Source organism: Acomys minous (genome assembly GCF_964271855.1).
Source record: "Acomys minous genome assembly, chromosome: 15".
NCBI lineage: Eukaryota > Metazoa > Chordata > Mammalia > Rodentia > Muridae > Acomys > Acomys minous.
In genome coordinates, this window is record NC_140497.1 from 92,770,598 (window position 1) to 92,793,899 (window position 23,302).

Below are 23,302 nucleotides of genomic sequence, written 5' to 3' on the forward strand. Positions count from 1 at the left end.
ATCCTGAATTTCGAAAAGAACTCTGAGATAATAATGTAGACAAAATAAATCTCTCGGGCAAAATTAAAATTAGGAATTCTGTTGATTAATCTAAAAAAAAAAAATACAGTCCTGATCTACTTAGCAGTGGGGTCTGTCCAGTATCTTCTTATTGGTTATTACTGAATTACAGGCATGAAACTAGTATCTGCAGAAGGAAAGGAAGAGCTTTCTGGAAGGAAGGGATCTCAGGCACAAACATCCCACACCACAGAGAGACCTGTGTCTTCTCTAGGAAGGAAGCCGCGCCTTCCTTCTTCCCTACTCTCAGTGCAACTGACCTCACTGCAAGTTTCTCTCATTAGAGTCAGATCGAAATCATGGAAGCCATGCCCACCACACACACACACACACACACACACACACACACACACACACACACACACACACACACCCAGAGCTCAGGCAGTACATGGAGCCAACGCAGCACACGCAATAAACGTCATCCGCAGGAGAGTCTGACGGAGTCTGGGTCTCATTTGGTCTTATGAGAAGGGAAGCATGTTCCTCCAGTTTTTAATGATTCTTAAAGACATACAAATCACAAAGTGTTGACTCTGTTTCACCTGTAAAGAGTCCAAAGAAGCCAGCCAAAGCTCTCCGACTTCTGTTCTTTTCCACAGACATATTTATAATAAGAGAAAAAACAAGAAAGACCAGGAGAAATGGATCAAATTATTCTGGTTCATATTAGACACCAATGAGAGCACATTGAATCTATCAAGCTAGTGACAAAGGTCTCACCTCTGAAACTTTCAAAGAAATTGGACATACATGATTTTAGCTATATTGGAGCACATATGTGAACATGTGTGTGTACATGTGTTCTGTAGAGACATTTCATAAACACTGACATAGGACAGTTCTCTTCATCAGTAACAGTTTTTGGAGTCCAATCATGCAGAATAACAGGCAGATGCAAGGTTGGCATGACTGCAAGGTGGACAGGTGGGCAAGTGATGGCAGATAAGGGCCGGGAAGTTTTTTTCTGCTGGGATGTACTGGCCATTGGTCCCACATGATCAAGAATGAAATAAACAGGAGTTTACATATAAAGAAGCCTTCCACTTTGCTTTGCATGACCAAAGAAAGGGGTCAACATGAACTAACAATTAAAGATCTCTCTGGGTGCCCAAAGAAGTAAAATTCATATTTTAATCACAAGGAAAATAACTGATTTGGTTATTTACATTATAAGTTTAGTTTGGTTAGTTATTTTTTTTCATTAGGCCACCTTATCTAATGATACCCATAGGAAATGTTGGTCTCTTGTAATTAAAACATGTATGGGGAAAAAATTAAAATGTATACGTGTCTGTGAGAGGAGGGGCGCTGGAGTCCTGAGAGGGATTTCTCCTCAGGCCCAAAGAAGCAGGCATCAAAATTCCTCCCAAAAGACTTCTCTCCTCTCTCTGACTCATAAAAGTTATCTTTGTCAGCAAAGCCAGTTGACAAACGTCTTTACAGAGCATAACGCATTTCAGATGTAGTCTTATTTGTTAAGAGAATGAAGCAGGAATCAGTTTTATGTAATCTAGGCTCTGCAATAAATATTTAAAGAGCTGTAAAATAAGATTGTTAATCTTTTCCTCAACAGATCACAAAATGATGTATGTGCTTTCATGCCTTCCGTTGGTTCTAGGTTCCATGACCAATTCCCTCATTTGCTGGCCAGCTGTTGTCAGTGTCTTTCTAAACACTTTCCTCCAACTGCTAGGACTTGGCCAAGTGCTGGTCCAGCTGTAACATAAACACTCATGAAGCTCTAACGTTAGGTTCTGAAGGATGGAGTAGCACTTTCCATCTTTATTGCACAAGAAAATGACTGTATCTCATTGGGGGGGGGGGGGGAAGTGAGCACACTGACCCACCAAACACACCCTAAACTAGCAAAGAAAAAGAAGACACCACTGCGGTTGGCTTCTTCCAATTCAGGGATACACACTCGCCCTTTCTATAGGACACATGGGCCGTACTTGTCCTCTCTGTAGGACACATGGACCATAGTAAGGGCCACTGCTGCCAACAGAAGGAACAAATTTCTAAGTCCTATGAATGGCAACGTTTTATTGCAAGATGAACACGTGTAGCTCTTTGGATTCTTTCACAATCACAGTCCAGGTCTCAGAGCAGTTCCCTGCCCCAGCAGCAACAACACCGTCAGGAGTAACAGGAGGCCACATAAAACAAATACTTAGGCTTTCAGGTTTTTTTTTTCCTAAGAAGACCCAGTGGAAGGCATAATGTATACATTACGTATACTGCAAACTTTCTCATGGCATAACCGTCCCCTAAAGAGAGAAGAAGAAAGGCCTTGGGCTGTGAACGGGAAGTTATCGCTGTGTGCTGGATCCTCTCTGTGCTCCTACCTCAGCTAAAATAGCCCTTCATGAGCGTCCAGATGCCAAACGCCCGGCCCTGTCTGCGTGTGCTTTTTAAAACCCAGGGGATTTGTCTCATATTTTCTTGTCCATGGGAGATCTCTGTGCAAGGATACCCAGCAGTACAGTGCCACACACCAGGAGACAGGCTAGTAGTACCTAGGCCAACCTGAAGGAGCAGAGGAGCGGGTGATCTGTTTTGCCTGCTTCCCCTTACCCAGGAAGAAGCGGTCTGATCTGCTTCTTCTCAGGGGGAGCCCGGCTGTTAAGCCTACTGCTGTTCTGCCGAGACCCAGCCTAGCTGCTGGCCACCATCTTGATCCTGATGGAGTTCCATCTGAAACATGTTTCATGGGTTTGTCCGCTCTGTGCATTAATCTGCTGAGATGGTGTGTGTGTGTGTGTGTGTGTGTGTGTGTGTGAGAGAGAGAGAGAGAGAGAGAGAGAGAGAGAGAGAGAGAGAGAGAGAGAGAGAGAGAGAGAGAGAGAGAGAGAGATGGGGGGCAGAGAGCAGCATAAAAGCAGAACACAGAGAAAGGAGACGAACAGGGATACAGATAAACTGGGGAAAAGAAAAGAGATGACAGCGTGGAAAGTGAGAGAAATTGCGAGGATGAGTCAACATTATAAAGATCATTCTGTCTGCAACATAAAGCAAAAAGAATGAGGCCAACGTGGGGGCTGTATCTGTATTCCAGGGGGTGAGCTGCCCTCCCTAAGATCTCAAGATAGCTAGCTTCCACCTCCCCTTCTCCCGTGTGTGTGTGTGTGTGTGTGTGTGTGTGTGTGTGTGTGTGTGTATGAGAGAGAGAGAGAGAGATGGGGCAGGGTGGTGAGGGGCTGAGGCATCTGACTAACTATTGCTTGAAGGAAGACAAGCCTCCCTGCTGTTGAATTTAAGGCAGTTTGCAGAGCCCTGGAATTCCTGTTTTCTCCAGACTTAAGGGTTTTCCACCTGCCAAGCCCATCACTTTCACCGACTCACCTGTTCCACTTCTTTCTCAGGTGAAATATCACCACAGAGGTAAGCACCAAAGTGGCTTATAGCTGTGCAAATAGCTGTGGTGGCTGCCTCACCCAAGGGAGGAAGAAAGGAAGCCAGGCCTGGCCTGTTATTGCTCAGAACCCACACCGGCATTGCTTTGTACATAACCAAGATGGTTTACAGAGCCTCCGTGAGCGCTCAGATAGGGTCTTCCATGAGTTTAAGCTAACTTCAGATGATTTCGCTAAACACACTAATGTTTCATGGCTTTAAGACAAGTCATTGCTACTTCCAGCTAGTAGGAGCTATGTTGGCCCGGCATTATTGCTCTTGAAGATCTACTGCATACAAAAGTCGGATTATCAGCCCTTCTCAGATTACACACATCTATGAAAATAAGTCAATATGTATGAAACATCAGTCACGTGAGGGTGCTTGGGGAAACCCTCTGAGGGAAAACGCTGTGGATGCTGCCCTGAAGGCCGATGGCTCTGTGCCCTGGGAATTCCACTTTAAGTATTTTATTTCCCTATTCCAGCAGAGGAAATAGAACCTTGGCAGGGGGGTGACTCTGGCAGCAGCAGCTCACACATGGAAAAACAAACCCCACAATCTCAGATCTGTCCAGGCAGGGTTCTCTTCTCTGAAGGAGACCACATGGAGGTAATCAATCCCACAGCGTTTCAGGCAAGGACATTCCCCCATTGGATGCCCACAAACTGACTCTGCCTCACCATCTTCCCCCTCTTCCAGCATCTTTCTCTGTTGACACCGACTTCTAAAGAGACCAGTGGTGTCTGATCTTTAAAACATGGATGCCTGTGTCTCCCAGTGCCTGGGCAGTGACTTCCTTTTGTTCCCAGTCTGTACTGTGGCAACGTGCCTTAGCCCCTGCTACCAATTGGCTGCCAGAGAAAGCACCCTTGACTCTGAACTCCCATATTCCAACCTACTTAGTGCCTGGAAACTATCTCTCCCTCCCTCCCCCCACACTGTACATAAGCATCACGTATGTTCTTTCTGCAAATTGGTACACAGGTGCCGTTTAATCAGTTCAATTTTGGATGCTACATCTTCAATGGTCTGAGAGTCCACTCCCCCCAAAAAATTCCCCCTTTACATATTTTCTTATAAGACATACAGCTTAATCAATTAACAAACTAAACAGCTTATATACTGGCAATATATTACAGATGGATTTATGTCAGAGTAATAGATCACGTGACATGGACCATGTAGGACCCCAGTGCATGGTGTCTTGGTAGAGCCCTGAGGACACTGACAGGAGCATCTCTAAGTGCTGTGTGAATACAGACACATGCGGATCTGTATCTACATCCATCTGACTAGGGCCAAGAGGAGCAGGTAGATGCCAGATAGAGACACACACATGCTGGACGGGGCCACTGCACACCTCGCCATGCCGCTTGAAGGGCAGTTACAGGTTGTCGGTTTTGCAGCCGCTTAAGTCACACTTTAGGGAAAGGCTTCTCTAATTGTGTCTGACTTGTTTTTGTGTGGTAAGCGCTGTTGGAAAGGAGACCAAAGCGAGAGAGCAACTACAGGTTAAGTACACAGGTCAGCTCAGCTGTGACACGGAACTGTGGAGAAGCGCGCGGAAGTGTTATCTTAAATTTAGGTTGGCTCTTGCTCTTGCTTCTTGATACTGTGTGAGTGCCTTTGTGCGTGTGTGAGACTGTGTCTGTGTCTGGTGTGTGTGTGTGTGCTGTGCATGTGTGGGTGTGAGTGTGAATGAGTGAGCTGTGTGTGTGTGTGTGTGTGTGTGTGTGTGTGTGTGTGTGTGTGTGCTTGTGCATGTGTGCAGTTCTATCGAGTCATCTCCTGAAGAACGCTGGGTTTCGCAGGCAGGCGGCTAGTCACCTGCAACAACCCAACGGTCCTGCCGAGGCTTCCAGGCTGCTGTCAGTGTCGGATGCGAGGGTCTGGTCGGTGGACATGGAGGAGATGTCGTTGACAGATGAAGACGGAGGGAGACTCTCACTGCTGTTCACTGCTGCACCTGTGCTAAGAAAACGAAGACCGACATGACTAAATCTGGAACCAGACCCATGCGAGCGCTCTTCAGAGTACAGGAACAGGCATCAAGAGAAGAAATGGCTGTATAGTCATTCAGGGACAGACTTCTCTTTCATGCTGTCCATTTGTGTCTGTGACTAAGCAGTTTTATGGCTCTCAAAATAAGAGGCCATTGTTTATATTTACATTTTACTGTAGAATTGGAAAATGTTTATATCTTCCTACAACCATTTTATTAAGCTATATAACTCCCGTATCAGATAGGTCATAAATTTGATTTGTACCGTTCAGTGTTTTTAAGCACATTCTGAGTTATAGAGCATAGCTGTATTTAATTGTGCATCACTTTCATTACCCCATAGGAAGTCTTAGGCTTAGTTTCTCAACCACACACTGTGTGTGTGTGTGTGTGTGTGTGTGTGTGTGTGTGTGTGTGTGTGTGCCTGTGTGCTCATGCACGCACATGTATGCCTGTGTGTGGATGTATGTAATATATGGGTGTGGACATGGAAAGCCACAGAACTACTTGGAGTGCCATGCCTCAGGCACTGTCCACCTTTTGTTTTTTGAGGCAGGGTCTCTTACCAGCCTGAAGCTCATTCAGTAGGCTCGGCTGGCTGGCCAGCAAGCCCTAGAGACTTTCTCCTTTGCGTTTACAAGCATGTATCCCAGCATTCACAGCTCCTGGGGCCGGGGGGTGGGGGGTGGGGGTTAGGAACCTGAACTGAGGTTCACACTTGCATGGCACATACTTTGTGGATGGAACTCTCTCTGTAGCCCCTAGCACAGCTTTTCACATATACACGGAAGCACACGAACTGAATGTCAGTGGCATATGTCAATGTCACATATTGCTAAAAAAACAAAAACAAAGTATATCTTCAGAGAGGAGGCTTGAGTAGTACGTCAGCATTCCATTCCTGTATAATTGAGTACCAGCCATCAGACTACACACATCACATTCTGTTTGCTTAGCTCCTGGCTGATGGGCGTTTGCTAAATACTGGGCTATCTCCATTTTAAGGGTGTTGTGATAATGTTGTCACAGTGTTGTCACGAGCATCCACATAGATGCTGTGTATGGATGTGAGTTCGCATCCCCTGGGCACTGAGCAGCTCTCTCCTAGTTCTCTTCCATTGACTCTATTTGAAGAAGAGACTGGACTGTGGCCGAGAGTGAGCGCGCCAGTTTACACTCCTACTGGCAGCTTTAGAGATCGCAGCTCCCGCACACCTTCCTTAACACTTATCGCCTTTCTTGATTACAGGCACCAAGTATGTGTAAATTGAATGCCGCTGTGGCTAATTTGCATTGCCCAGTGGCTAACCATCGTAAGTGTGTTTCCGTGTGCCTGGTGGCCATTTGTGTACCTTCTTGGGAGAAAATTTTGTTCGTATGTTTTGGTCAATTAAAAATTACCTCATTTTCTACTGAGCCATGAAGGCACACCGCCCGTGGGAAACAAGCCCTTCTCAGGTGTGTAATTTGCAGACAGCATTCTCTTACTATGGATTACTCTTTTTCTTAAAATTTTCTTTACACGTACAGACGATAGATCCGCCTGCCTCTGCCTCCCTGAGTGCTGGGATTCCAGGCACGCACCACGGCGGCGCCCAGCTTGCACTTAGTTCTTACACTTGGCTTCTGCGACCCACTTTGAGTTCATTTCTATACATGTTCTGAGGCTGAAGTCTCTTGTCACAATATTGTGGGCAAGTATCTGCTTGTCTCGGCGCCATTTATTTAAAAAGCTATCTTTCCTATAAAACTGTCACGGTTCCCTTGTGAATTATTAATTGATCCTCTTTTATAGTGGAGATGTATAACTGTCCTCTCAGCTCTGCCCCATTGATCTATAGTTGGATTGTCATGAAAATAACCCAGAAGGCCCTGGGAATGAGGGCGTGTTTCCATAAACAGCAGCTCCCTACAGGAAACAGGATGGTGGCGAGGCCATGAAAAGGACCATGAAAAGCAGCTAGCAAGCAGCTGTCCTGCTGTTGGGCTATCTCCACAGCCTCCTCTGAGCAATACACCCAGCAGCCTGTCAGCCGCCTAGCACTCCCTCAGTGATGAAACAGGAGCCAGAAACTGCCTAGTAGTTTACAGTACAGGACCCCAAGTGTGAACAGATTTCCTCCCTTGGCTAGCAGACATACATATCCTTGACTGAGGCCAGAGAGAGATGTTTGCGGCAAAATGTCTTTGATTGCAAAAGTGAGGCCTGGCTTCTCCTTACTTTTCCGTCTGGGAGTCCTAACTGACGCAGGAGGCACATGGATACCTTCTGAATGAAAGCTACACTGGCCAGTCCCATCCTCCTCCACAGCTCCCTCAGGTAAAGCTTTGGACTGAGTAAAGTGTCCTTGCTGCTCGGAATCCTATGTGCAATCCTTATCCCATTCTTGAATAAAATGCCAAGAGCTTGGAAACACCTGCCTAGATCCCAACCACCAGTCACCTGGGCAGATCCTAATCACCAGTAACAGCGGGAACAAACACGGCCTGACCCCCAAAGCCCTGACCTCTGGTTCCAGGAAGATGGCTTATCTCCCAGTTTGGATAACTGGGGCTCACAGCTAAATCTACCTACCTTTATTTCTTTGCCTTTGTCTGATATTCTCAGAGACAGGCTGAGAATTTCTTCTCTGTTTCGGCCCAAAATTAAACTCATAGATGTTGTATAAATCCTTTATATGATGTATAAACCATATATACGTATATATATACTGTGCACACCTCAGTGACGGCAGTTTTTAGAGCCCTTTCCATGTCTGTGGCTAAGTGGCTCAGCAGCAGAGGTGAGACCTGGTGTGTCACCTTCACTGTCAACCTGCCTGGGTATGGCATCCTCTAGGGGCCACACCTTTGTGCCTGTCTGTCTATCCAGGTGTTTTCAGACAGGGTTAGCTGAGGGACGTATACCTTCCCTAAAGGTGGGAGGTCCCAGGCCATGCTGGGGTCCCTGACTAAATGCAAAGGAAAAATAGAGGAAGCTTGCTGAGCACCGGCCTTCATCTGTCTGTTTCCTGAGTATTAACGCAACATGGCCAGCTGCCTCACACTCCCACCACCGCACGCCTTCTCGGCTTGCCTTCCCTGCTGGGATAGACTGTGTCCCTTCAAACTGTGGTCCAGAACAATCCTTTCTTATCAACTGTGCCTTTGTCAGGGGTCTTGTTGCAGCAGCCATGAGAAAAGTAACGAGTATTTTGTCTTTAGTGATGCTGTTTTCTCATTAGTATTCAAATCAGGAAAAAAAATGTGAATGTTCCAACTGTATTCTTTCAAGATTATTTAGGCTACTTCTTATGTTTTCAATTGAATTTTAAGATAACGTTTTAAATTTATGCCAAACCAAAAAAAAGGCAACACTGGCTTTTAACTGACGGTCCAATGAGCCAGCCTGGAGAACCAGACCAAGAACATTAAGAATAATAAACATCAGCTTTCATTTATTTAGGCCACCTTTCACATCTTTTAACATTAGTTATTTTCAGAGTACAAAATCTGAACTTCACTTATTGAAGATATTGCTAGAGTTTTTTCTTTGTGGTGATAGTTTAAACGGACTTGTTTTCTGTTCATGGCTAGTGTACAGAAATGCATCTCCTCTCTTTGAATAAAAAGAGTCTCAGTACTAGTGAACTGGGAGTTAAGCAGATGAAACGAAGATGATACGATGATGTGGGCTGATCCGTGGTACCCTGGCACAGGGTCTGAGTGGCTCCTTAGAGGTAGTTATTAATGTCCCTCTGTAACTGCCTGCGTTTGAATCACCTTGTATCACTGTATTACTTGGTTTCTTGAAATTAGTCATAGTGCAAATATGTATCCCACATTTGTAAGTGTTACTAATCAGCCTTCTTAGAGATGGAAGGTAAGCACCAAGGAGCCCACTCCTGTTAGAAAGATGAGTTTGCTTTGGGTGTTGTCCTCTATTACCTACAGCCATTGTCTCCTGAGTGGACAGCAGACACTCTGGCTTGAGATGACCCTTTCTAGTCTGTTTACAAGTAAGCAATAAATGAACTTTGTAAGAAACAAACTCAAATAAAATTAATCAAACAAGGACTTTGGCTTCAGGATAATATATTGCCAAGAACTTTGGGAAACTCTCTTAAACAGAATTCAACTATATCACATCTGTTTACACTGTGCATCTGCCTGGGTCATCCTGGCACATGATAAACACACCTCCTTTCTGTACTACCCAGGAGGACTCAATAGGGAGACACACTTTTTAAAACAATTGTCATCAATACAGTATTATGAAGGAGAAATAAACCTGTTTTTTTAGGATTCCAAGTGTGGGATCAGAATGGTCTTGTGAGAGAACAGGTGAGGTTAATTCACTAGAAGAGCAACCACCTCACGCAGGAGCTTAATTGTTGCCAGCTGAAAAGATCCTGTGAACAGACTCTGGGAGGAGATATATAAATGAGCCCAGAACTGGAGACCGGGTGTTTTGGAGACTTGGGATAGTTTTGGTTGTTCATCGCTGCACTTTGAGATGCTCCTAGAGAGAACCGCTCGAGGGAAGGCTTCGGGGCTCTGTCTCCTGCTGAGGTTCTGGGTTCTGGTTACTCTAGGTTCCAGAAGAAAAAAATCCTATGGATTGTGTCAGGAGAATCATTCCTCAGAACTGATATCCTTACGGTTTTGTTATTGTGTCTATTAATCTTCATTTCCTATTGTTTTGGTTAGTCGGGTTATAGGTGACATATGCTTGGTGACTAAGTTGTTAATAAAATATATTGGTTAAAAAAATTGAGCCTACAGTATTATAATTTTTCAATAAAATAAAGTTTAAATGAATTAAAATATAATAATGTTACAAATGGGGGGTTATTAGCTACTTGCAACTTTAATTTGAATTGAATGAAATTATAGACTTTTTTTTTTTTGCTAGAAGCTATCTACCCCAAACTATTCATTGGTGACTGCTTTTAAAATGAGAATTATTTTCTTAATAATACCTTCCCAATTTCAAATGAAAATGTAAATACAAAGAGTTGGGGCGGAGAAGGAAAATAGTTATTGAGGGACACGTTTCTCCAGCAGCTATAAGATCTTGAGCCTGAGGCCAGGCAGTGGTGGCGCACGCCTTTAACACAGCACTCGGGAGGCAGAGGCAGGCAGATCGCTGTGAGTTCAAGGCCAGCCTGGTCTACAAAGTGAGTTCAGGACAGCCAAGGCTACACAGAGAAACCCTGTCTCGAAAATAAACAAAACAAAACAAACAACAACAAAAAGATCTTGAGCCTCAGGATATTTGATCTTGAATATTTTTTAAATTCAGTAATCTTAGTCTCCCTGGCTCCCTGGCTTGCTGGGGGATGGGAGGTGTGCTTCTAGGACCCAGAAGACTGTGCACACCTGAGAACCCGGGCCTGGCCATCAGGAGCACCTGGAGAGCTTTACCTTCAACTGGAGACTGAAAAACTCTGTTCTGACAAAGCATTCTTCTCTCTGCTTCACTTCTCAGGAGGAACAGCTTACTAACGCACACAGCCTCCCGTCTTTGTTCTAGCTCTAACATCTGCTTTCAGGGAAAAACTGGTGCCTACTCCTGTTTTCCTTTTGGCAGACATTGCAAATCAATTCAGAAAGCAAATGTGGCTGCTACTGAAAAGAGATAACTCTCCAGGTAAAAACCAGACAGCAGAAGGGAAACAATTATTTAGGGATGTATCTGAAGTTTAGATGCATTTTTGTTGATATATAATGATTCATCAATAAATTTCAGGCCTATAAATTATTCTTTGAGTGTACACAACTTCTTACCTGTATTTTAAGATCATCACTATAATATGACAGGTTTTGATACTAGAAACCATTTAATCCTAAAGAACTGTGTTGATTTATTCCTTACACAAGATTCCCAGTGTTTTGATGAATGAACAACAAGAGAAACCTATGTGATAAAAAGTATTTCATCCTGGCTTCTTATAAAGCAAAATGGTGTGCAAACACTCATGAAACAAGATAATTTACAATGAAAGTGCCAAAGAGGTGACTTTTGCAAAAACACTTTAGCCAATGCTTTTCTCTTAACAATGTAGTTTACTGCATGCACAAACGTGTACACACAGGTACATGCCTGCAGATGCATGTACACACATGCGCACACATCCGGTGGCACACTGGGAAAAAGTCAAGAGTTTGCTCTCGAGTGGGGAATCAGTATGACTTATGGGTTCTGCTGCCTCCCATGTTATAAACCTTCTCTGGCTAGAGTGACGCTGCCAATCCAAAATCAATATGTTCTCGTTACAGGAGAGAGATGCATGGTTATTCACATAAGCCTGTAAAACCAGCTCCAGCTGCCGTCCAGTCTCTACGTGACTCACACAAATCCATCATACATGACTGCGTCGTGTCGGATACAATACATACAGCTTCCCAAATATTTTTACTTTAAAAATCAACCAGTAAAATGTCTAATCTATGTTATTTGAGACACAGAATGGCTAAGCTTGTTATCTGTGGTTTAGGGAGCATTTTTTTTTAATTGCTATAGGCGCTGGAGCAGTTAAAGAGAGTCTTCACTTCACCAGGCTGACTTAACTAGTGTCCTTTAAAAATGACTATTCACCCACTAAAATAATCAGTCCCGCCCCCCAAAAGGGTTCATGGGTGAACATTTTCCAAAATGAATGAACCAAACTATCACCTTTAACAGCAACAAGCCCTTATCTGAAAAAAGGGGCCCTAGCAACAGCAGACATTAGTCACTTGGCTCACTTATGTCTATGAAGATTAACAGAGCAGATAAATATTTATAATTGTGGTGCAAAAACACACTGAATTGCACACTATATTAGCATAACAATCCTGTCGAGTTCTGTCTTTGAAATAGCTTCAAAATATATGTGGAGAGAAAAACTAAGTACCAATTTTCCACGTAATAAATGTTTACTGAGAGAGAAAGAGGAGAGCACTTAGGCTTTGTATGGTACACAAAGATGAATGTGTACAATTGTCTCAACGAACTTGTAATAAATAATAGATAATAAGAAAAGTGTTATATGTTAGCAGCACACGAGCTGGTAGGAGAGGCTCAGAGAAAGCTCTTATTCAGGGGTGGGGGGGGGGGGGAAAATCATAAAAGCTCCCTCGGACAAGGCGTTGTGGGAAAGAAATATGCTGGCATGAAGATGACTGAGGTGAGCTCTGCACGCCAGCTTCCCTCCCCCCTCCCCCACCAGCTTCCCTCCCCCCTCCCCCACCAGCTTCCCTCCCCCCCCCCATTCCCCCCCCCTCCAGCCTGAGAGGTGAGGGAGTTCTCTGCCGCACACCACTGTTTATCCTCCTAATGACTGTGGGCAAACACATTATGGAGACTGCGGGAACTCTATGATCCTTTCTTCCTCAACAAGGAATACCTTAAGCCTGTCCGATTCTGTCCGTGTGTGCCTTCCTAAGCTGCACACAGGGCGTGGGTCTAAGAAACAGCTTAGACCAATCCAGATCCTGGAGTGACCAGGGTGGGAGGGAGGGCAGAAGGCGATTCTGGGGGTGCCCCTTATGTCTTCATTTTAACCAGTGAAGGTGGTTAATTAGCTACACTGCTAACCTGGCTGGACTTAGAATAACCTGGATGCTGAGCTTTGCCCCTTGGTCTGGCTGTAACGGTGCCTTTTGTTTTCATCTTGCTTTGTTTTTGCTTGCTTGTTTGGGGACTGTTTGCATAAGGAAGATGCTCAGATTGTAAATCACTCCATCCCTTAAGCTGGGACCTAGAAAGAAATAAAAGGGACGTATGGAAAAGCAGAGAAACGGGCACCTTCTCTGCACCCCGGCTGTGAGTCGTCATGCAGGGCTGAGCACCCACTCTGAAGTGGCCAGTTAACAAGCTCCACTCTCTAATACAGGAGGTAGCTGCAAAGCCTGAGCTTGTGGGCTTGCCAGAGGCATTTGGAAATGTCTGGTGACACAGGCTTGGTAAGAAGTAGAACACTGTAAGCAGGGCTCAGAAGCGTGGGATGTTGGCAGAAACGAAGGAAGTAAATACGAGGTTTCTGATGGGCACAAAGACTTTGTCAGAATTTTGACTTGAGGATATTTGAATTAACAGTCTCACAAATAATTTGTTGTTTTTTTTCCCTCTATGTCTTGAGACTGTGAATGAAGAATAGAAAGTAATTTGCCTTCCAAATGCCAAGATAGGTTAGCCTTTACACTGTGCCATGGATCTTACTGGATGCTTGCAGCAAGGTTTAAAGTGACACTCAGGAGCAAAAGTTCAGCGACAGTGTTTTAACTATGTATTTTGGCCAGAAAAGACCTGAGTTGAAACGTGTACATAGAGGGCTTAGTGACATGTAAAGGAAGCGAAGCACTTTAGGTTTGCTTGAGAGTGATGCAGCAAACAGCCAGACACCACCTCTCCCAGCAGCTGAACTGTAGCACCATAAACTCACTTGAAGACTGTCCCTGGAGAAAGAAGGAAGGTCTGTGGTGCTCTGTTCACACAGGGCCAACCGGGGAAGTGTCTTTCCAGAAATCAGCTACCGAGGAGCTCAACAGCCACTGTAGCTGTGGTCTACAGAACCCCAGATATGTTCCAGACGTCAGCAGACCACGGCATGATCCTTACGGTGCTAATATGCTAAGCGTGCATAAAGCAGGAATTATGGGGGCCACAGCCCTACACAAAGAACTGCAGACAACTAGGGAATGCGGAGTGAGAGGCAGAAATCGTCTTCCCCAGGGAAGAGCACACTGATTGGTTATCCAACCCCAAATGGTCAGCCCCGAACAAGTACATAAAAGCCACACTATATATAGAGAGAGAGGGGCGTATAATAATAGTTAATGAAAAAATAAGTCATGAATTTGAAAGAGAGCAATGAGGGTTATATGAAAGTGCTCAGAGGGAGGGAGTAAAAGGGAGAAATACTGTAATTATATTATAATCTCAAAAATTAAAGTAGTGTATTTTTTAAAGCAACAACACTGTACTGGCATATTAGAATCAAAATCACCAGAATGGATGCAAGATCTCAAAAGAAAAGCAAAAACAGAAACAAAAACAAACCAAGATTGTAATCTAGGGAAATGGTCCTGTGATATCTGTCCCCAGGCTTTGACATCTGTCCCCAGGCTTTGACATCTGTCCCCAGGCTGTGACATCTGTCCCCAGGCTGTGACATCTGTCCCCAGGCTGTGTGGGCAATGATATGCATGACAACACCCCTCAGAGACCAGGAAGACGCACGAGTACTGGCTTCTTGGTTATTCACGGAGAGTGGGTACCTGAAGGAGAGGGCTGCCCTTTTACTACGCCATTTTTAGTCTTTTCTTCTGAGTTCATTACTTCTTTGTAGATAAGTTCTGTAAGAAATAATTGTCCATATTATTAAAACAGAAGAGCAAGAGCAAAGATTTCCTTAATCTACAAACAGATGCACTCACTAATGACAAGCAACATCTTCATGGCGTTGAGTAGATTATTAAATCACTAAGGATTTTTAACCTTCAATTTCTATATTTCCTTGCTCTCAGCACAAAGCTTAGCAAAGCAGGTCCTCCATAAAGCAGTTAAGTAAACGAATATTTAAAAATAAATAAATGTTTCCTGAATTGATTGTAATGGACTTCGGAGTATACTCTCATGCTGTCAATTAAAGATTTTTTGTTTTTGTTGTTTTTTTGTTTTGTTTTGTTTTGTTTTGTTTTTCGAGACAGGGTTTCTCTGTGTAGCCTTGGCTGTCCTGGACTTGCTATGTAGACCTGGCTGGCCTCAAACTCACAGAGATCCGCCTGCCTCTGCCTCCCAAGTGCTGGGATTAAAGACATGCACCACCATGCTGAGCTCAATTAAGGATTGCTTATTCACCTGTCTTGTTGGTTAGTTTTTTCAGTACTGGAGTTCATACCCAGGGTCTCATGTGTGTTAGGAAATTACCCATCCCTTGGACTGTGTGGGGTTTTTTGTTTGTTTGTTTGGTTGGTTTTGGATGCTTTTATTTCCTTCTCTACTGATTTTCTACATGCACATTTTATGAACTTTACATTGTAAGCAATTCTTACACCTTCTGTCTCTAAGACCATCTTCCTTCCAGACTTGTATCCGGGACTTGTAAACCCAAGCACAACAGAAACCCAAGGCTTAAAAAGATGTGTTCATCCCTAGATTAGCAGCCATCTTTTTCTTGTTGCCACAGATTAGCCTGGAGATCTCTAGCTCTTTTATGCTGCCAGATTTAGCTAAAAATCTACCCATCCTTTCTATATCACCATTCTCCACAGATGCTTCCTCCTCCAGTGCAGTGCACCTCTCCCCCTCCTTCATTGGCTGCCCCTTCTCACTGATAGGTCACGAGCCCCAGAAGTGTCTCTGTGTTTTCACTTAGGTCAAGGCAACCCTGTGCACCCATCACTTGCCGTCAGTTTTTCCTGATGCCCTTGCGTGGGCTTCTTTTCCCGTGCTCACCAACATGGTCCTTGGACCAGTGGAACCCCTTCATAACATCCTTTGCTTGTTTCTAACATTGGGTTTCTCCCTGTATCCTCCATCTGGTATTTGCCTCTTCCCAACTTGCATGATGAATTATTTAAAAGTCACTCAAAATTTTCCTTCCTTTTATGTCCCTGCTCATTTTTAATTGCATCATGTGACACCATCTGTATTGGAGTCCTTGAATGTGTCCCTCTCTGTAGTTGATTATATGTGGAATCCTGCTCTTTAAAGTCCAAGCCCCTCGTTTCCTGACAGCCAGCTGAGCTTGATCTGTTAGGATAGACTTCCTTTCTCAGTGGGGTTCTCTCTTTGCCTGATCTGGGGACCCCACAGATCCCCTAAAGGAGTGTCACATAACCCTCAGGGAAGATTACAGGCCTGACCCTTTCCTGGTAGAATCTATTCAGCAAGCACCTGGGGATTCCTGGAGATACCCACCCGATGCTAATAAGATATCTTGGTGTCTTGGCTTTCAACCAATGACCTTTGACTTTTCCTGGAGATCTTCCCCCACTCGTAGGATAATTAAGTACTGTTTCCACTGCCCCCACCCCACCCCCATCTTATGCTAGGGCTGTTACATGTAGATCTAACTCCAGCTAATCAAATACAGAAACTCCTTCAACTGCCCAAGGTCTATACATTCTCTCTCTCTCTCTCTCTCTCTCTCTCTCTCTCTCTCTCTCTCTCTCTGTCTGCCTCTCTCTGTTCCTCCACCATGACCATTTATTCTGGTGAAGGGTTCCCATCCTTCCTGGCGAGAATCGCCGCTGGGCACCCAGGGCTTGACTGCTGAAGCCTGCTCCATCTCCAAAAGCTCAGTGCTGACTGGCAGCAAAGCGCTTCCCAGACCTGCCTTCAGGCTGGCTCCCGGCATCTACAAGAGCTAAACTGTATGTAACACACAGTGGAAAACACTTTCCACACTCCAGCCTAGCCCAAGGGGGTCAGGGGGAGGGGGAGGGGGGAGGGGGGAGGGGGGAGGGGGGAGAGGGGAGGGGGGTACCCTCCACCTGAGTGCTCTAAGCCGCCCCTGAGACAGAAACAGAGACCTTTGATCTTAAAGGCCCTCTGTTCTCATTAGGAAGCAAGCAGAGCCTGGACCAGCCCACCAGACATGGAATCCAGGCCACCCACCCACTGGATGCTGAGCTACAGTTACATTTGTTCAACCATTCTTTGTAGGTTTAACTCACTTTTCTATTTCGTTTGAGCTTGGATATAACCCGGAAGCTACTGTATGGGTTTGGAGAAGTTTTGCTGTGCTTACCGATGGATGTGCTCATGGATGGGTGTGCGCACGGATTTATTTCACTCAGGGGAGGGATGAGCCTCTTTCATTCCCATATATTCTACTTAAACTCTCCAACCTTGTAGGTTTTGCAAATCAATTCCCATGTTAGCTATATTTAATTTTTAAAGCATTACGTGTATTTCAAACTTGATTTTAAATTACATTTTGTTTACTTAGGAGAGGGGAGGCGGGGTCAGGGGAAACCTAGAGAAGGTTCTTTCCTTCCACATGTGGCTCAAGGATTAATGAGATTAGGACTCTGTCCGCTGATCCATCAGTCTAGCCCTCAAACTTAATTTTAATTTTAGATACCAACATAGTAATTTAGTTTTAAAGTATTCAAATGAAGCTTGACCCCATGACAAACATTTTTTGCCAATCAACAGTATTTTAGAAAGGTGTCCATAATTAACTCTTTTTACTTTTAAGCAAATACAATGTTTCTATTAACATGGGATGCAGATAAGATTTAGGAAATTTCAAAATGATCAATTTCCCATCTGTATTTCGTTTCTTGATTGCATCGCTGGAGAATAAACTCATACTTTGTATAGACTAGGCAGGAACACCAGCTCCATAGAAAGCCCTTGAAAAGTCACGTTTTAATAAAGTGCCGCAGGAGAGGAAGCTGCACATACTCTCTTCGTATCGAATATACAGCGTTAAGTAGGGTGGTTTCTGAACTCTGGGTTCCGGTGAGGCAGGGAGCACATACCAGCACAGCGCTCACCTTTCCATTCTTCAATGGTGTGTTCCCGTTCGTCCAACTGTTTGTCATATATCTGAGGAGGAGGCTGCAGGACAGAAGCAAACATTTTTTAAAATGACACTCAATCCAAACACTACTGTGCCCTCATAACTCATGGAAGTGCCTTGCCATTCATTGGTCCTAGTGGTGGTGACCACAACCTTATTAAGTTTGGGGGTGATTACCATAGCTCAACGGTGAAAATTCCCCCCCCCCCAAGTCTTGTGGAAGACTTACTCATATACTGCTCACTAATGAGACAGCTGAACTCACACTCTGAAGCCTCAGGGCCTTTCTCTTCAGAATCTCCGCAGAGGGACAAGTGTCCGGACTGCACACCTGCTTTCCAAGACCCAGAATCAATGTGCTCTGCTCACGGGGCCTGTACCAAAACTCTCCCACATCACAACCTGTTCAGGAGACTCTAAAACATAGCATGAGGTCCCACTGCAAAGAGGGATTTATATTAAATTAACCTTTTATTTTTCTTAAAACATTGTAACGTGCTATAGACACCCTAGTACCCTATGTTGAAATAGCTTCAGCCATTCCCCTCCAGGCAGAAACAGTTTCTAGTTCACTTAAAAGGGGGTCACCTGGAGGCCCTGAGCGTCCCTTGGATTGCGCTGTCTGAGCTCAGAGACCTCAGCCTGCTTAAAGACAGTCTCCACTGCCCTTCTTGTAGGGAGTTCAAACATGACAGGCAGGTCTCCACAAATCCACAGGCTTCCTAGGACAGCAGCTCTCATGAGCACTGTCTGACCTCTTGCTCCTAATATATGGCCTCAGGGAAATCTCCCGTATTAGTTAGAGAGCTCCAACTTTAAGTGACATGACACAGAAAGACAAGCAAACCTGGGGCGAGCACATCATCATAAGGTGGAGGAAGTAGAGCAAAAGGGACTGACCAGTACAGGCAGAATTATAATTACAGTTACAGTTACAATTACAACTATAGTCACAGTTAGTTACAGTTACAGCGGTTCAGTTACCATGAGATGAGGAAGCCTAGAACCCACTCTTGTCCAATACTCTAAAACTAAAAGACTTACCCAATCAGAGGAAACTCACACCTGTGAGAACACAGGTTTTAAAAGAAAAAGAAGAAAGGTGCCCTTATAAGGAAGATTCACCTACGCCTGAGTGCTGCTGGGGCAAGTGGATTTAACAACTCTGCTACTTTTGGTATTCGGATACACTTTACAGAACAGTGCTGCTCAGTGGTCAGCACACTAACAGGGAAGCAAGAGAGGCCTGGGCTCCACCCCACAGCCCTAAGGAGAACCCCTAAACACTGACCGTGTAAAGCCGAGGGTCTAGTCAGTCACTGCAATGAGACTCACTGCAGAAGGACCTCCTTCCACAAACTGTAAAGGACTTACAAATAAAAGGAATGCATATATTTAGTGAGAAAATGGGTTAAATTGGGAGCTATTTTTAAAAAAATATTTATGAAATTGTCCTTAAAGTAAGCTAAGCCAAGCAGAGTCTGAATTTGAAGAGCTCTTTTGCCACACGTGGCAGGCTGGCTGCCGCGCCACTCCCTGAGACTGTCTGAGGCTGCCTTGGGTCAGGTCACTGCGCAGAATGCCAGCAAGAATGCGCAGAAGCCATCAGAGGCTGCTTCCCCGGCATCTTAGTCCTCTGACAAGAGACCTTAACTAGTCCCTGGCAGAGACCGAGCTCAAGATGCTGTGCGACTGGCTTTCCCACAGGCGAGGTTTTTCCATTTGAGTTCCAAAATTGAACATGACTTAAGAGTATAATTCCTGCCAAAGTTCACAAAGTGCCATTTTCTGCAACAAAGCCTTTTTTTTTTTTTTTTTTTTTTTTTTGAGGAGGCTTTTCTTGGAGCTTCGGCATGCAGATGCTGCTGGTGCTTCTGGTGTGTCCAAAGCATTAAGTACAAAGACTCTAACCACAAACTACAAAGAGGAGCAAAGGCTAAGGCAGGCGTTTTTGCTTGTAATAAATCAAGAGGGATGTTTTCAGCACTTTTGTGTTCATGGTTACCATGCTGACACATGAATCCTGTTACCAAAAAAGAAAAAGAAAAAGAAAAAAAGAGAGAAAGAAAGCTTGGATTTTTGTTTTGATTTAAGGTTTTCTTGAAGAGAGGAAACAAATGTTGCCTACGTGGAAGGGTACCTTCCCATAAACACGTCACCTAAATGACAGTATAAAACAGTTCTTGGCTGATAATCTCAGGACAGGAATGTCACAGCATGCAAGCTCATATACTACACAGGTGCTTAGGAAGCGCGTGTCATCGAGTGCTGCTCCATAACAGCCCTGCCTTCACTAGAGCAGGGAATGCTTGGTGGTTGGTAAGGGAGTTATTCTCTTTCCCTACCTTAGTAACTGGCAAGGGTTTATTGCTGGTAGGCGAATATATATAATGGTAAAGAAACATGGGTGGTCATACAGAATTACACCTACACTGTGAATCAGTAAATAATATCATGTCTTTATTAACCCATTAGAATCACTTATTCAGTAAAAATCTCAGGCTGCATGATGTTGGCATTAACTGTCACCCTGACAGGATGTAGCATCACCTGGAGTGATGGTCATCTTTACATGTCTGTAGGGAATTATTTGAGCAAGAAGACCCATCTTAATTGTGTGTAGGGCCATCCCCCCCAGGCAGGGGATCCTGGCCTGTATCAAATAAAGAAAGAAAGCTGACTGTTAGCATGTGTCCACTTATTCCTGTTGCTGGGGGTGCATATAATGTCACAGGCTTCTCCAGGCTCCTTCTATGATGGACGTCACCCTTGAACTAGAAGCCAAAATAACCAGCTCAGTGGCTTCTGTCAGATTATTTTATCCTATCAATGAGACAAGAAAATAAGACTGATAAACATGTGCCAAACTGTGCTTTTTTAAAAATGAGGTTTCCAAATTGAAAAGTTTGAGTGCCAGACTCAATGAGCTCACGCCTAGAGTTTTCCATTCTTCAAAACCGCTACTTTGAGCAGAAGGATCTTATTAAATATGAGACAGTATCCAAAATGCTTGAAAATATGATGAAATCTCTTCAGCGCCAATATTGATGGTATATTTGACAGAAAGGAAAGGGGACAGGTGTGAACAAGGATAAACATACAGGTGTAGTTGTCGCACACGTGCTTCAATTCTCCTTGGGAGGTTAATGAATGGAGACCATTATTACCTTTCTAGGACAAAGCACCTTTACTTCCTGAGACGCCATACTTTTCTAGGCTGCCTATGTATATCCACCTCAACAATCCACAGGCTCAAGAAACTACAGTAAAATGTCAAAAATACAACTTAAGGCTACATGACTAGTTAATGGCATAATTTCTATTAAGATCCAAATGTAAAGAATTATCCAGACCGAATGGAGTCTATTCTAAAATAAATCATATTTTAAAAGAGCACACACTGTCACTGTGATGACCATGTCAGCTCACTGCCTTCTCAGTCACTAGTAAACTTCCATCCCTTCCCTCTGTTCAGCGTGATGCACTGGGGGATGAACTGGATGCTGCAGAAGCTGTGTTGGAGATCGGAAGTGCATAACTGCATGACAAATTAAAGATAAATTATTTGCATTTCGTTGTTTTTTCCACAACTCGGGATTAAGCTGTTGCAAGCTATAAGTTTTGCTCCTTCAAGATGACAATGTCAGCATTTTCTTCCAAGTTTTCAACTTTCCAGGATGTAAAACTCAGTGTTGGAGAGATGGCTGAATCAGAGGTTCTTGCTCTTTTAAAGGCATCAAGTTCAGTCCCCAACACGACACCAGGTGGCTCACAAATCACCTGCTACTCCACCTCCCTGGCCCCGGTAGACAGCCACAAACACACATCCAGCATCCAGGCCCCAGTAGACAGCCAAACACATGCCCAGCATTCACACAGACACAGGAATAAAAATAAACTTTTTTTTTTTTAAAGAAGGTAAGATTTGGCTCTTGGAAGACAATGTGTAGAAAAGTGCAGGTCTCCACACGCATCACAGGTTGAGGGGTACAGCACCAGCTGTCCTTCTGTGGCGTGCTTGCTGGAGAGAGCCATTTCTTAACGAAGGGAACTCTTTCCAAACACTAACTTTTCATCCTCTACTTGATCACTACAAGCTGTAGCTTTCTCCTAATTGTATGCCATATATTTAATTAAAACGTTTCTCATGAGCTCCGTGTGTCAGTCCATTCTACCCTTAGTCCTCAGGATAGCACTGCTTGAAGCTCCATGTAAGTTACAGAAGACACTTTGTTGAGTATCTATGTCACCAAGAGTCAATCTGCAACCCAAAAATGCAGAAATGTGAAGAGGAAAAAAGAAACCTCAACTTCTTTCATGATCAGAAAGATAATTAGGACAAAGCTACGGATAAACTTAACAGTTTCTCGCAGGAAAATACAGATGTGAGTGAATCCCAGAAATACTAAATTGGATAACTTAACACTTAGAAAATATTTTAAGTAAAGACAACTTTGAGCCTGTGACTCCATCAGCTCCAACGGTCTGTTAGTTCACATATGTGATTATATCTGGAAACTGTCACAGACCAGTCAACACTTAAGATTCCTAAATGCTTTCTGCCAAAGAATCTTGAACATCCATACTTGTACACTGACTCTCCGACCAGATGAGAAACAGGAACAAGAAAACCCAAGCTGTCCTGTCCATTGGCTCTGGTGCCCCATATTTGACCACGTCCTCTGGATGGGGAGGCCTGGTGGCCCTCAGAGGAAGGATAGCAGGCTACCAAGAAGAGACTTGATACCCTATGAGCATATACAAGGGGAGGAGGTCCCCCTCAGTCACAGTCATAGGGGAGGGGAGTAAGGGGAAAATGGGAGGGAGGGAGGAATGGAGGATACAAGGGATGGGATAACAATTGAGATGTAATATGAATAAATTAATAAAATATATTTAAAAAAAAAGAAAACCCAAGCTGAATGAAGTTGTCCCTTTTATCTATTTTGGGAGCTTTGGGTTGACATTTTATTCTGTGCTGGTCACGTTCCGACCCGAACAGTGACCGTCTACCCCTTGGTGCTCACCTTCTGCCTCCTCTCCTCATCCAGCTTCTCCGTCTCTCTGTACTGCTGTCTTTCGGAGCACTTCAGTGGAAGATTTATAGCACCATGATCTGGTGTGCACATTCTCTATTAACTCAAGAGTTAACTCAAAGTAAATAACATCCTACTAAACTGAAACATGCTTTGCCTGTTCTCTTACTAAGCTTGGTTAGTCTGATTATTGCCAAAAATGAATGTCTTATTAAGAGATTTGAATCATGAAAGGTATTTTAAATACAGAATTAGATTGCCAAACATATTCAAGGAAGTATCTAACTTTAAATGTAATTTATTCG

General features: G+C 44.1%; 1 protein-coding gene across 5 annotated transcripts in view; it reads right to left on the reverse strand.

The window, feature by feature from the left end:
* Positions 1 to 514: 514 nt before the first annotated feature.
* Positions 515 to 23,302, reverse strand: part of MAPK10 (mitogen-activated protein kinase 10) — a 239,289-nt gene continuing 216,501 nt past the window's right edge. For 4 of the 5 annotated variants that reach the window (XM_084760086.1, XM_084760087.1, XM_084760088.1 and 1 more), the window contains 3 exons: positions 17,936 to 17,999; positions 14,705 to 14,782; positions 515 to 5,425 (listed from right to left, as the gene is read on the reverse strand). In XM_084760086.1, the coding sequence (XP_084616212.1) occupies positions 5,283 to 5,425; positions 14,705 to 14,782; positions 17,936 to 17,999 (285 nt within the window). In that variant the 3' untranslated portion in view covers positions 515 to 5,282. Of the gene's footprint in view, positions 5,431 to 14,704; positions 14,783 to 17,935; positions 18,000 to 23,302 lie in introns of all 5 variants that reach the window. The other variant, XM_084760090.1, reaches the window with a different exon arrangement.